The 14,334-nt window shown below is 40.6% G+C and overlaps 1 protein-coding gene across 7 annotated transcripts in view; it reads right to left on the bottom strand.

The window, feature by feature from the left end:
* Positions 1-14,334, bottom strand: part of LOC148356276 (pleckstrin homology domain-containing family A member 5-like) — a 145,664-nt gene that overhangs the window by 20,171 nt on the left and 111,159 nt on the right. For 6 of the 7 annotated variants that reach the window (XM_088346691.1, XM_088346694.1, XM_088346693.1 and 3 more), the window contains 7 exons: positions 14,118-14,219; positions 9,482-9,587; positions 9,365-9,408; positions 7,736-7,933; positions 5,292-5,433; positions 2,088-2,212; positions 1,829-2,023 (listed from right to left, as the gene is read on the bottom strand). In XM_088346691.1, coding sequence (XP_088202817.1) covers positions 1,829-2,023; positions 2,088-2,212; positions 5,292-5,433; positions 7,736-7,933; positions 9,365-9,408; positions 9,482-9,587; positions 14,118-14,219 — 912 coding nt within the window. The remainder of the gene's footprint in view (positions 1-1,828; positions 2,024-2,087; positions 2,213-5,291; positions 5,434-7,735; positions 7,934-9,364; positions 9,409-9,481; positions 9,588-14,117; positions 14,220-14,334) is intronic. The other variant, XM_088346696.1, reaches the window with a different exon arrangement.

Here is a 14,334-nt window from a genome sequence, read left to right as displayed (position 1 = left end):
GGTGGTTCGTTTTATAGCTTCTCTAGTCAGCTAAAATGTTTTCAGTTATGCTAACATCATGACACAAGCGTTTCTAATAATTCATTTGCCTTCTAATGCAATTAACAGACAGAATGTAGTATTAGAACACTGGAGAGCTTGTTCCTGGAAATGGGCCTTTATACACATATGGAGCTATTGCATTATAAACAGATGGTAAATGGTCTGCATTTCTATAGCGGCAGTGGCTAAGGAGGTAGAGCACTCGTCTTGGGATCAAGAGATCGCAGTTCGAATCCCGGCTCCTCCGTGTTAGATGTCGAAGTGTCCTTGGGTAAGACACTGAACCCCTAAAATACCCCCAATAAGCAGGTTAGCGCCTTACATGGCTGCACGGCTGCTATTGGGAAATGTGAAGCACACTGTTAAGCGCTTTGGGAAGTCATTGACTTGAAAAGCGCAATATAAATGCAGATAATTTCATTTTCATTTCAAGGCAATGAAGACCTCCCAAAGCACTTTACACTGAAGGATTTTATACATTTTACTATAAAGGATTTCATACGATTAAATACAAGTTACATTTATCGAGTGCAATGAAGATTTTCCCTGAGTTGGCTTCAGGTCACGCTTTTCCAAATGCGGAATGTTTTGGCTGGGGAATTTTGATAACAGGACTTTGACGAAGGACGTCAGGCATTGTTTTGATAAATGCTCTGCTATTTTGAGTTTCCCCAGACATCGAGGCGAGGGGCTGGATCCCACGTGGGGGCTTTCCTGGCACGCCCATGGGAGGAGCTGGCACACCAGCTTGCGGAAAAAACGTGGGCCGAGAGAAAGAAGACACTAGAGACACTAATTCGGCTAATTCGGCCATATATTCGATGGCGTTCACTTAGTTAAATTGTTTAAGAAATCAAATCTGCCTCCGTATGGAAATGCCGGTCTCTTGTTCATCTTTCCATCAAGAAACAAACGCGCATTGTTAGGTTAATGTAGGTTGTGTTTGGTTAATGGAGTCAGATAACTAATTCGAACAATTTGGTAAACAGCACTTTGTAATATTAAATTCCTAACAACACACAAACTCACACACCAATAGCGGCCATGCAGCCATGCAAGGCGCCGACCTGCTTATTGTGGGCATTATATTATATATATATTATATCTAGCAGTATCGTTCTGACCCTTCTATGTACCGGGAGAGTTAACTGTGGTATTTGTGTTTGCTGTTTACTTTCCACCGCTAACCGTTTCACCGGATGCTAACGTTAGCATAGCGCTAAATCTCCTGCCCGCTGCTATCAATAAACAGCAGCTTGCACACCCCAACGGAGCTTTATCGTCGACGGCGACTTTAATCGGGCATGTTTATGGACTGTACTCCCAAATCCATTCAATTGTGGACTGAGCAATTCGGAAAAACACTGGACTATGAGTAATGTAAGATCAAAATATTATTTTTCTTCTTTTTTCCCTTCCCTTTTCTTTTTTTCAATTTCCCCCCAATTTCTTCCTTTCTTTCCTAGCTTATTACTTCTTTTTCCCGCTTTATTTTCTTTGTTTGTTCTTCATTTTTCTGTTTTCTTTTTTTCTCCTTTTGTTACATTTTTCCTACATTCGCTTTTCTTGGGGTGGGCAGAGCGTATCTGTGGGTGGGCACTGCACCCCTCTTTCTCTGAGAACCCCCCCTGACAGGAAATATTTGTTAGTTGTTTGTCTCACATATTTTTCTCTGAGTTCTGATTCTTTTTCTGTTATCTTCAGTGAAAAAAACAGAACTTTTCCTTAACAAATAAAGACATTTCCAGGCGACCCTTAACGTTTGAAGTAGTCTAGTAGGTAATACCTGCGTCATAACGAAGGGGTCGTCCCTATTAAAGGAGTGCGAGCGGGACAGAGCTTCTCTTCTCTTCTCTCGCTGAGATGAAGCCTCCTGATGTCTTCTCATCCTTTCCATCTGCTCCTCCACGCTCATCCTGGGCCGACCCACTTCTCTCTCCCCGGACCCCATCAGGTCCAGGAGCACGCTTCTGGGACGATCCTGCCAAGAGCAAAAAAGCTATGGAGACGTTTTCTTGGAAGCTGAAGCTCCGAGAGATACTGACCGTTTTGGGTTCGGGCTTTTTCGTCTTCCTCAGCGTGACGTAAGAGGCGATTGTCGAGGACTCGGGAGGGCTGAGGGGGGGTTTGGTCCTCGGGGGAACAACGCCCACTGGGTAGACTGGTACCGCTGAGTGAAGAAAAACCCTCACCGTAAATTCCGAACTGTTAACATTTCAAACAAGTTAAGCACCTTGGAACCTAAGTTGGTCATGCTTTCGTCCCTCCAGATGAAACGGGACACAAGAAAACGACCGTGTCACTCGGGTCAGGGTGACACAACACACTCTTCTGTTCAACAGCAGGGCCCGACAGCTTACGCTGGTTTACCCCTGCTGCATCATACGGGTGTCCTGCCCATCCCTTGGAACAGGGCTTTCAAACTAATTTTAACTCAGGGGCCACACGATAGAACAAACATTCCGTCGGGGGCCGGACTAGTAGATTAAAGAGAAAGAAAAAGAGAGATAAAGAAAGAGGGAGGGAAAATTAGAGAGGGCGGCACAAAGAAAGAAAAAGAGAGAGAAGGAGAGAGCATGAGAAACAAAAGATAAAAAGTCGTGAGAGAGGGGGAAAAGAAAGGGAGAGGAAGAAAGAAATCCAAAGAGAAATAGAAAGACAGAAGGAGAGAAAGGAGAAAAGAAAGCGCGAAGGGTTGGAAGAGACAAAGAGAAAAGGAAAAAAAGTTCTAGCAAAAGAGGTTAAAAGACACAGAGAGAGAAAGAGACAAAGAGCAACAAAGGAAGAGAAAAAGAGAGACACAGAGAGTGAAAGAGAGAGTGGGAGAAAAGGAGTGGAAGAGAGAGAGAGAGAGAGAGAGAGAGAGAGAGAGAGAGAGAGAGAGAGACAGAGAGAGAAAAAATAAATACAAGTACAGTGTCTTTGTTCAAGGCACCTGGCTTTGGCAACATTAAGTTGAAATAATTCAACCTGCAGCTTGTTTTTCTCTTGCGCTTCTCTGAGTGTTGTCTCGCGGGCCGGATTCAATCCCTTAGCGGGCCTGATCCGGCCCACGGGCCTCCTGTTTGACACCTGTGCCTTAGAACTTCGAAAACAATAACAGTTTTATATAGGAATTAAAAAAATTAGAAAGACCAATCTTGTCCGGCCCCTTTGGACTCTAATCTGCATGGTTTTGGTCACAGGTAGCAGACGACATCATCATCCTAGATTACTAATACAGGGTTTCCCCCCAGGATTTTTCTGAACTGTGTACCTTTCGAAAACTGCATCTTACGTAGTTTACAATACAATGTAGATTATTCTTTTTTTTCCACGAGGTTAACGGTCTCGATTGCGCCGGCCGGTTCTCCTAACGGGCCCTATCAACACTTTAAACCTTAATCAAAAAACATATCAATCAATATGAATTAAATCGTCATTAACATATTCGCAGAAGTGCAACTAAAACATTCTCAAAACAAAACTCAAAGCGCTGCATTGACTAAAATTCAGAAGCCTGTACAAATGACCGTACACTTGGTGAGCCATGTGACTGATCTTAAGCTCTCCCATCCCTTGTGCACATGACAAAGTGATAGGAGACTAAGTATTGCTCCATGAACAGGGTTGGGTAGGGTTACTTTAACTGGATTACTTTCAATGACTTTTGGATGACTCCAATACCAAATATGCTCATAAAAGACAAAAGAAACTAAATATGAATCAAATGATGACTCACAACACGTGGTAAGCTTTCTCTCCTGGCTTTGATCTCTTTGATCTCCGGCAAAACGAACATAAAATGCGACAGAAACAAAATGAAAATAAATCCAAACAGCTTGCCAAGATCATTTTTGCCGTTCCATGTATTCCGTTACTCCCCAAGCCTGCACAAAATTTAGTCATTTTATCCATATTTAGTTTCTTTTGTCTTTTATTAGCATATTTGGTAAAAAACCCAATATAACGTTTTGCTCTGGAGTATTTAAATAGTGCTATGGAATATACACACTCTAATAAGAATAGGGTAATATGCAAATGTGGGGCTGGGGTTTAATGTATCTTTTACTCCCCCGGGTGGAGTTAAAGAGCCTCATGGCATGAGTATATGTTCATTTCATTTTAATTCAGATTGACGACTGTGCTAGTTGATGAAGATTGACAGCTGCGGACACAGAATGTCTTGATCGCGGCAGAATGTGTTACTTTTCTGTACTAGACATTTTCCCGTAGATTTTTTAAAAATTTAAGAAACAGACATGAGTGAGTTCATATTTATGGCTGTTTACACCCGTCCTTTAAAATCTGAAACGGCTTGTACAAAAACATACTTGGGTTTCTTTGAATTGGGCGCGCTCTGTAGTTTGGAATTCCAGCTATAAATCAAGTGAACGACATCGGACCCCTTTAGTGTTACTTGTGGTGTTCCGCAGGGTTCAGTACTTGGCCCCCTACTTTTCAGCATTTACATGCTTCTAATAGGTGATATTATTCGCAGGTATAATATCAGTTTCCATTGCTACGCAGATGACACTCAACTATATCTTCCTATGGAGGAATCTGCCACACTAAACTGAGAAATTTGGAGGCCTGCCTCACTGAGATAAGATCTGCAACCTCAGTGGAAATGTTTAAATCTAAACTTAAAACACACTTCTACTCTATAGCACAAGAATAACCAGGGTTGAGTAGGGTTACTTTAACTGGATTGCTTTCAATTACTTTTGGATGACTCCAATACCAAATATGCTAATAAAAGACAAAAGAAAGTAAATATGAATAAAATGATGACTCACAACACGTGGTAAGCTTTCTCTCCTGGCTTTGATCTCTTTGATCTCCGGCAAAACGAACATAAAATGCGACAGAAACAAAATGAAAATAAATCCAAACAGCTTGTCAACATCATTTTTGCCGTTCCATGTGTTCCGTTACTCCCCAAGCCTGCTCAAAATTTAGTCATTTTATCCATATTAATTTCTTTTGTCTTTTATTAGCATATTTGGTATTGGAGTAATCCAAAAGTCATTGAAAGTAATCCAGTTAAAGTAACCCTACCCAACCCTGAGAATAACCTATATTTTATGTTGATAATGTGTGTGTTATTTGCCCTCATGTAGGTTTTAGATGAGGGGATGGTGTCATAATAGTCTGTAGTTTGCAATAATCTATGATCTGTGCAACCCTTTGAGACTCTTTGTGATTAAGGGCGTCACAAATAAACATGACTTGACTTGAATCAAAAAGATCTTTGTGAAATGAAGTACCTTTCGTCGCTACAATCTCAATACTCTCCGCTGCAGTTTCCGTCTTCTCCTTGTCTTTGTCCTCGCAGATGACTTCGTCCCCTTCCTCTTTGACGGTGGTCAGTTCAGGTTCGCTTTTATACAAGCGGTAATCTGGACCTTGCTGTGAGGGTCGGGAAGCAACAAACAGTATTAAGACTGATCTTCTGAAGTATTCACGTCTGATGGGAACGAAGGGAGATCGTCGTGGGGACTATTGAGGAATTCTCATAGCCCGATCGATGCATTCATAGAGACGACATGAATGCATGCAGAACCCACATCACAACGCATGCAAATATTTGGAGGAGGCAAACTGGCATGGTTGATGTTCAATGAATGATCTGAGCAGATTGTAGCTTTCTCTTAACTATGTATTCATCATTACAATCTAAATGCTACACAATGTGTAAAAACTGGATTGCAAAAATGGCAACAACATAAGAAAGAAAAACCACTACAAGCAGAATTTTCCAGCAATTGGAACCACGTTTTCTTCTTGGAAGTGTCAAAATTGATTATACTATGAACTGACTGCGTATAAAAAAAAATCAATTGCCTATTTTTATACTTGAGTAATCATTTTCTTGTTCCAGTCTTGTTCCACGGACAGACTGAGGAGATCATTTCTTCCTCATGCCATGAGGCTCTTTAACTCCACCCGAGGGAGCAAAAGCCCACATTAACCCCCACCTCCACATTTGCATATTACCCTATTTTTATTACAGTGTGTATTTTCCGTAGCACTATTTAAATACTCTATATTAACACGTTATATTGGGTCTTTTTGTATTCTATATGATATCTTTTATTTTAGTTTATCTTTCAACACAAGGATACTGCTGGAAGTGTGAATTTCCCTATGAGGATGAATAAAGTATCTATCTATCTATCTATCTATCATTTAGATCAAAAATATGAGCTATCCTCAAATTCTACTTTCTCAATGCTATTAATTCTACTACCGCCTTAATACATTGAGAATAAATTATCAACTCAGTTGTCAATTCATTTTGCTGTGGGCTTCATGTTCTGTGTCAGGTTGGAAAGAGCAAAGGGATATGACTTTTGTATATAGATAGATAGAATGAATAAATTGGCTGCCTTTTGGATTAAATATCACAATTTTTTAATCTTATAGACCAATTCTATCTAAGTTTTATCATTTTTCTAATTGATTTTGTGGCAAATTTATAATATGTCACCACTTGATGAATTTTATATCAAAAAATCCTGAATAAACGTTTGCTGGTTTTATTTAAAAAAATGTTTTCCCAAGATTGAATGAAGGCTGGATGATTTTAGGACTTAGACGAGCAGTTTCTTTTATCTTAGACCAAACTGTTGATCCTTTATTACCTATTTCTTTCAGGTACAGAGTTAAATTACTTATGTGTTAACTCATTCACGGACGACTGAAGTAAATTTATGACGTCTATGATCATCAATGGTTCTTTCTTTTTAAGCTATAGTAACTTGATCCTTGTAGAATACAGTGACAGAAATAAAATACAGTGGAACCTCGGTTTTCAAACGCCTCTCAGTTCGAACAAATCGGTGTCCGACCAAAAATTTCCAGAAATTCTTGCTTCGCTGTTCGGTCAAAAAAATCGGAGTTCGAACGCCAGTAATGCGTGAGTGCGTACGCTAGGGTGCGATGCTGAGCGGCGTACGGGTGTTTTAGCCCCTTATTATGCCTCCAAAGAAAGTAAGTGCAAGCAGCAAAGTTGCTACAGGTGATAAAAGAAAAGTAGTGCGTACAACTATTGCATTTAAGAAAGAAATAATAGCCAAACATGAAGGAGGTGTGCGAGCGCCTTCTGCTGACCACCACAAAAGTAAGAAATCCTATTCATAAGATTACGATAACGCGAACGTACGATTAGCCTGGGTTAGGTTTATGTTTACGTTAAACATTCAAGGTAAACATTCAGGGTGTTGGAACGGATTAAAACGATTTATATTTTTAATGGGAAAAATGATTCAGGTGATCGAACAAATCGGTTTTCGAACAGGGTTCTGGAACGGATTATGGTCGAGAACCGAGGTTCCACTGTAGTTTAATTCTTTGTTTACAGCGGTGGTCCAGAACAGGGGGTTGAATCCCTTATCTGAAGGCTTCCACCACTGTCCTCCTTGCAAATAATCCATGTCTTCTCTCCTTATCATGAACGTCTACTCAAGTTTAGACTCGACGGGAGTTGTGTTCTGAAGTCAGTTCAGTTTAGAATCGCCGGATGAATAAACCAAATCATCGTCAGAATAACGAAACATCAAACTAATTGTTTCCTGCAGCCCTGGAAACCAACCGAGGCAAAGCGAGATGAGAATGGAGATCACAACGAGAACAGAAAATCTCCCGAAAGGATGTCACAAAGACAGATTGCGGGATGAGCAGGCAGCGGCCGATTTCCTTTTGCCCTTACGCTGTGCGCGCCATTCCGAGTTGGGTTTTTCCGGTCCTCGGGCCGCGTTGCGTAAGGCGGCAGGCGGCTGCTGGCGTTCGGATGGTGGGAGGTTATTTGAGGGGGGTGTTCGGATGAATAGTAGTACTGTGGAAGAGGCGGACGGGGGGGCGCCACGTTTCCCGTCTTGATCGGGCTCATTGGCTGCAATGGGACTTTCTGTTAAAGGTGAGCAGATTTGGTCTCAAACCAGGACAATATCCGGCGTCTCTGATGAGTTGCAGGGTTCAGCGCGATAATTCTACATGAGTGGACCTGATTTACAGTGTTTATCGCACCATAAGGCACACCGGATTGATTATAAGGCAAACCACAAAAAAATATCATGAGATAAGCTCTAATGCAGGGATGTCAAACTCAATTGCACAAGGGGCCAAAATTCAAAACACACTTAAGGTCGCGGGCCAACCAGAATAAACATTTATTGAACACACTTAAACTGAACGTTTTTGGAACATAAATATGAATAAAAACAGACAAGAATATTACATTTAAACTTTAAATCACTTATACAGTATTTATTATTTTGCTGTAAATAAAAATATCTTGTTAAATTATACAACTTAGAACTTAACTAAAACAACTTAACATTAAAATAACATTCAAATTCCTTTGCTCCTATGTCAATGTATATATTAAAAAAAACTTAAATATCCCAAAAGATTTTGCTCTCTTTAATATATCTCCTGTCAAAAGTAGAAATACGAAAATGCTACACAAATTATTTTGTAAAAAACGTCACAACATTCTAAGAACAGGGAGCCTGATGTGCTCTCCTTTGGCGCAGACGGAGTAGGGCGAGAGATGGGAGGGAGTGCTTGCACTTTTTGCATTGCTAATGAATCCTTTATATAAAAGATCACTATATAATCTGTGTTCAGATACCTTATGATGAAATCCACAGAACAAACTGTAAATCCGCCAAAACACCGGAAGAGAACTTAAAGTTATTTGATTGGGTGAGTGGGAGGGATGGGTGGAGCTATGCAAAAAAGTGCAAGCACTCCCTCCAATCTCTCGCCCTACGCCGTCTGCGCCAAAGGTAAGCACATTAGTCTCCCTGTTTTCAGAATGTTGTGACGTCTTTACAAAATAACTGCTTGCATCTGGTTTTGAAACCAATATGTATGAAAAAAAGGGTCAAAATGAGTTCAACCGATCTTGAGTCATTACAAGAAAGAGACAAGTTTAAAGTGGTATGTTTGTTGATTTTGGGACACGGGCTCTGGCATTATTCTCTTTTCATAATGTTTATCAAATCATCAAAAATAAATGTGCTGAAGACTAAGCTTTTGTCTGGGGCGAGGGTTTAGCAATTTAGTACATTTGTCTCATAATATATGGTGTGGCTCTTTCCCAAAATAAAATTAATATATTTTGCTTTTATGGCTCTTTAAGTCAAAAAAGCTTCCCGACCCCTGCTCTAATTCCTAGTTCTTGAATGTCAAAACGGTAACAAGAAGGAGGTTGAGTACTCATGCTATCGCCACTGGTACTGATGCATGTTATCAGTACTCACCCATCCATGAAATAATAAGAATCGATTTTAATAAAGGAAACGGGACAATTAGTAATGGGGTTCAAACTTACTTCATTCTTTTGTGAGCTGGAAAGTGGTTTGGACTCAGAAAAACCTGCAGAAATAAAATCCTGTCACAAGACTGGGATTGCTGAGGTTTTTATTGCACTTGAACCATTGACACGCACCCTCTATGCTGCGTTGCGGTTTATTTTTACTCAGCGCCTCCATCACATCTTGAATCCTCCACAGCTCCTTCTGGATCTGAATGTGCCGCTGGCTTGGCGGCTCTGTCTGGAAACACGCAACACACATAGGAGTACTTTATTTCAAAGACTACAAGGCACAACTAAAAACCTGAACTTGGCCAGAAATTTAAAGAGGGGCCCTACATACCACAGAATACGGTAGATACGATACTACACTAGGTTTTACGGTACGTGGGCAAAAAACATTTCTTAAAGGATGTCGAAAAATATCGGGACATTGCTGTTAGATTTTGTATTGTGTGCACCTTTTTCCCGAGTACAGGACGGCACTGTAGTGCTTCTTTCCGCCACTACCAGGGTGTGGCGCTGTGAGAGCTCACCCAGCATCCACCTCGAAGAAGAAATCCGCTTCCTCTTCCTAGTTCGTGTGTAAACATTCTATACTGTATCTCCAGACTTTGACATTTTTATTGTTTAATATCTAGTGCATCCATACAATATGGTTGGTGTAAAGTGTAAAAAAGAGGCGGGCCGTTTCATTTGAAAGGAAAGTGGAATAAGAAAGCCGGATGCGGTTGAGAAAATGGTCGCAACGCTATTTTTCGACCACTTTTTACCACTGAGGAGGACCTCTTAAAGCTCATCTTCCAGAAGTAAGTTATACTTCACTTTATTTATCTTTATAGAACATATTATTTTCTGCAATGTTTATTTTTGAGTAAAAAAACAAAACAGGTTACTTATACAAGCCCTAAACATACTCATATAAACCTTAAACATACAAGATATAGTACTGAAGCAACTTGCTAACAAATTCAACTTATGAGTGAACGCCCAGAACCTTCGTAATTAGGGCAGCGTCTGTATATCGTATGTGACGATGTTTGAACTTGGGTCAGCTGACATTTGAAAAGGCTTTAAAGCTTATTCTATTATCAAAAAAAAATTCTTACGGCGCCAGCAACATTGATTTGCCTCGTGCATTTTGTTCTGCATTTTGATAGTTTAAACCAGTGGTCCCCAAACTACGGCCCGCGGGCCGGATACGGCCCGCCTCCACATTTGGTCCGGCCCCCTGAACAATACCAGAAAGCATTTTGATTTTTTTTTCATATATGTGTATTTGTATTTGATAATAAAGTTGGACTTTTGCAATAAAATGTTCCTTAGTTATGAACTATTTTGATTATCAACTATTATTTAGTAACTATTTTATACGGCGCAACAAGGGTTGCTGACTAGTTAAAATGTTATACAGGATTTTGGTGTTGTTTTGTAAAGCAGACAAAGTGAAGTACCAGTATATCACCACTAGATGACATTGTCTCACAGGTCAGAGAAGGGTGTTTGGGGCAAGTTTCACGGGACCTCACGTGATTTAATGAGACTTGTTTAAATCACTCTTAATGTCAACAAGTAAACGGTGTCGTCTATTTTGCAGGTGAGACGTTTATAGTGGTAAGACACTTACTGTGAGGAAGATAATATGTGAAAATATGTTTGTAAAGGTTGTTTGTGATGTCTGTAAAGTTTACAAAAAGTGAAATAGTACGAGTGAGTCGTCCGTTAGCATAAGCATTGTGGCTTTCTGGAAAACAATATTTTTTTACATTTAGGCACTCCTGCAATCATCACACTTTTTCTTTTACAAACTGACACTGGCCCCTCATCAGAGAAGGGAAAAGTTATGTGGCCCTCACAGGAAAAAATTTGGGGACTCCTGGTTTAAACAGTCTCTCCACTTCTTCTCATGTGCAACAGAAGTTCAAAATAATACTATCCAAGCTTTTTTACGTACGTATAACCGCAACGTTATTGACGCACAGGTGAAGAGGAAAAACTGTTTAACTTATCAAAATGCACTATGCAAATCGGAGTTTCTGGCAACGCGAGTAAAAATAGTGTGATGATAAGAAAGTCTAATGCCTTTTCGTATACTATTTGACACTGAACTACGGACTCGTCCTTACACTATAGGTAACAACTAGTTGCGCTAGTTGTTACCTATAGTGACTGGAACTTGTCAAGGTGGCCGTTTTGGATGTAAATCTCTCAGGAATTCTGTCTAGTGAAAATAACTTGTTTTTATATTCCTAAATACAAAAACAATCTTTCTCTCACACACACACACACACACAGACACACACACACACACACATAACACGTTTCAATAATCAGTCCAATTATATCTCTTGTACGTTTATCAATCTTATATTCTTTTATTGTGAAGTCGTGCTCATGTGTGTGCTGTTTTCACTGACGCATAATAAACCACGCCCGCCCTTTGGGCTCGCTCTCTTCCCTTTTTTTCAACCAACATGGAAGCCTATTGTGAGTACTTCTGCCGCTATCACGATGTAGTTTTTAACAATATATGTATTTTATCTGTGTAAATACAGCCAACAAAGAATCTTAATAATGACTATCTCTGACAAACTACTTACTGATTTAAAGTGATCTAAAGTAACAACGCTTAGAACGGTTTTCAGGTTAACTAAAACAATCATCTTTATTCTACTTAAAGTCCGTTAATATAAGCCGATTGCGAAAGACTATCTATCTATCTATCTACCTTGGTCATATCCCTCAAGAGGGGTGACTGACAGCAAGACAACACATACAGTAACAAAGAAAATAAAAGGGAAAAAAAAAACAAAAAAAAAACACATGTTTGGACCACGGCCAACTGATTGCCCAAACACCCAAACAAGTTATGCACCTCGGCACCTAAGTTGGTCATGCTTTCGTCCCTCCAGATGAAACGGGACACCAGGAAGCGGCCATGTCACTCGGGTCAGGGTGACACAACACACTCTTTTGTTCAACAGCAGGGCCCGACAGCTTTCACTGGTTTACCCCTGCCGCATCATACGGGTGCCCAGCCCATCCTTAAGAACGCGTCCACAATCCCACTATCCTTTCACAACACCTCTCCACTCCTTTCTATCACCAACAAGAGCTCTAGTTTCCATTATATTTAGCTTCCTTTTAGTCATCATCCTTCCGATCTCCTCTTTCTTCCACTTAGTCGCTTTACTTCCACATCCTCTCACATTTAGTAACCCTATAACAAAGGTTTGCGAGACCTTTCGGTCTCCCGCCCCCCTTTCTTTGCCTTGCTGTCTCTTAGGGAGTAGAGATAGAGAGGAGAGGATCCCCAGTCCCCTGGCTCCCTCCACTTTAGTCGCCTCTTACGACACACAGCGGACCATGGTGGGAGAATTCTCTTACCTCTCACAAGGAGAGGGCCCCTCACCACACATGAGCCAAATGGAAAACAATAAGCCAGCTTCCGCGTTAGGGTAGATCAGCGGTCAAAACACTTTGTTCTTCCGGGCAGAAAACACCAGCCTTGCTACCTTTGCACCTCTAAATTAACCTGCGCCACCCCAAAGACCAGACAAAAATAATAAACAATGACACACATACAGTACATTTTGTGTCCTACATCATTTGTACCACTGGTGGTCTAGTGGGGAAGTGTTGAGCTTTCATGGCCGCAAACCAGGTTTGATTCCTGTTGCAAATCATGTTTTGCGATCTTTGTTTTGCGACTGTTCAATTGTAGAATATAGAGCAGAATATACCTTTATTGTCATTGTTACAAAATGGGTTAACATATTGTCACAACGAAATTGGGCATGACACTCCAGTTTCACACATTCACAGTGAGGTAAAAAACCCAATAAAATGAAGGAACAGAGAAGATAAGGTTATAAAACAAGGAGGATAAGGTTATAGTTATAATTTACACAAGAAATGTCAGCATGTCGGATGTTACATATAGTTTGGTATAGTAAAAAAGGGAATCCAGTATATGTTTCCACCTGGTTTCGAACCAGGGACCTATCGCGTGTGAGGCGAGCGTGATAACCACTAAACTATGGAAACAGCTGTATGCCGTTAGTGTATGTTTATACATGAATAAACAAAATTGGAGCAGCACGGTGGCGCAGTGGTTAGCGCGTGTGCGGCACAGTTCTGAGGTCATGAGATCCAACCTCTTGTGTGGAGTTTGCATGTTCTCCCACATTCCAAAAACATGCATGTCAGGTTAATTGGCCGGTCCATATTGTCCATAGCTGTGAATGAGTTGCTTGTCTCTGTATGCCCTGCGATTGGCTGTCAACCAGTTCAGGGTGTCCCCTGCCCACTGCCCAAAGATAGCTGAGATGGGCTCCAGCACCCCCGCGACCCTAATGAGGATAAGCGGTGCAGATAATGGATGGATGGATAAACACAATTGCTCTTACTGTACTATTAATTGTACGCCTCTATAGACCGACGTGCTTTTGTATGAAAACTATATGACGAAGGACTATTTTTACCAATGCCCCTTTCACCATTTCATTTGAAACGAAAGTGGAATAAGAAAGCTTGATGCGGTTGAGAAAATGGTCAGAACGCTTTTTTTCGGCCACTTTTTACCACCGAGGAGGACCTCTTAAAACTCATCTTCCAAAAGTAAGTTAAACTTCACTTTATTTATCTTTATAGAACATATTATTTTCTGCAATGTTTATTTTTGAGTAAAAAACAATACAGTTGCACCTTTAAGTGCGGAAAATGGAGTAAGTGCAAAAATGTGACTAGGTTCCTATTGAAGATGTGTCACCTGTGGGCTTCCCAGGGCTTCCAGTTCCTCCAGTAAGTTGGACTTTGACAGAGTGACGTCTCCTTCCAACCTGTCGTACTCCCTCCACGAGCGCTCCAGCTCCTGAAAAAATATACAACTTTCATGTAACACAAGGATTGAAAAGCAAAAGCGGTATTTTCCAAAGTATAGAAAAGCAACTATAGAGCGGAACTGATTATAAGCCTCAGGCTCAAAA

The sequence above is a fragment of the Urocampus carinirostris genome, chromosome 11 (assembly GCF_059441175.1).
Source record: "Urocampus carinirostris isolate Australia breed hairy pipefish chromosome 11, RoL_Ucar_1.0, whole genome shotgun sequence".
Lineage (NCBI taxonomy): Eukaryota > Metazoa > Chordata > Actinopteri > Syngnathiformes > Syngnathidae > Urocampus > Urocampus carinirostris.
The sequence above is the reverse complement of the archived record's forward strand: the minus strand, read 5'-3'. Positions and strand labels throughout refer to the sequence as shown.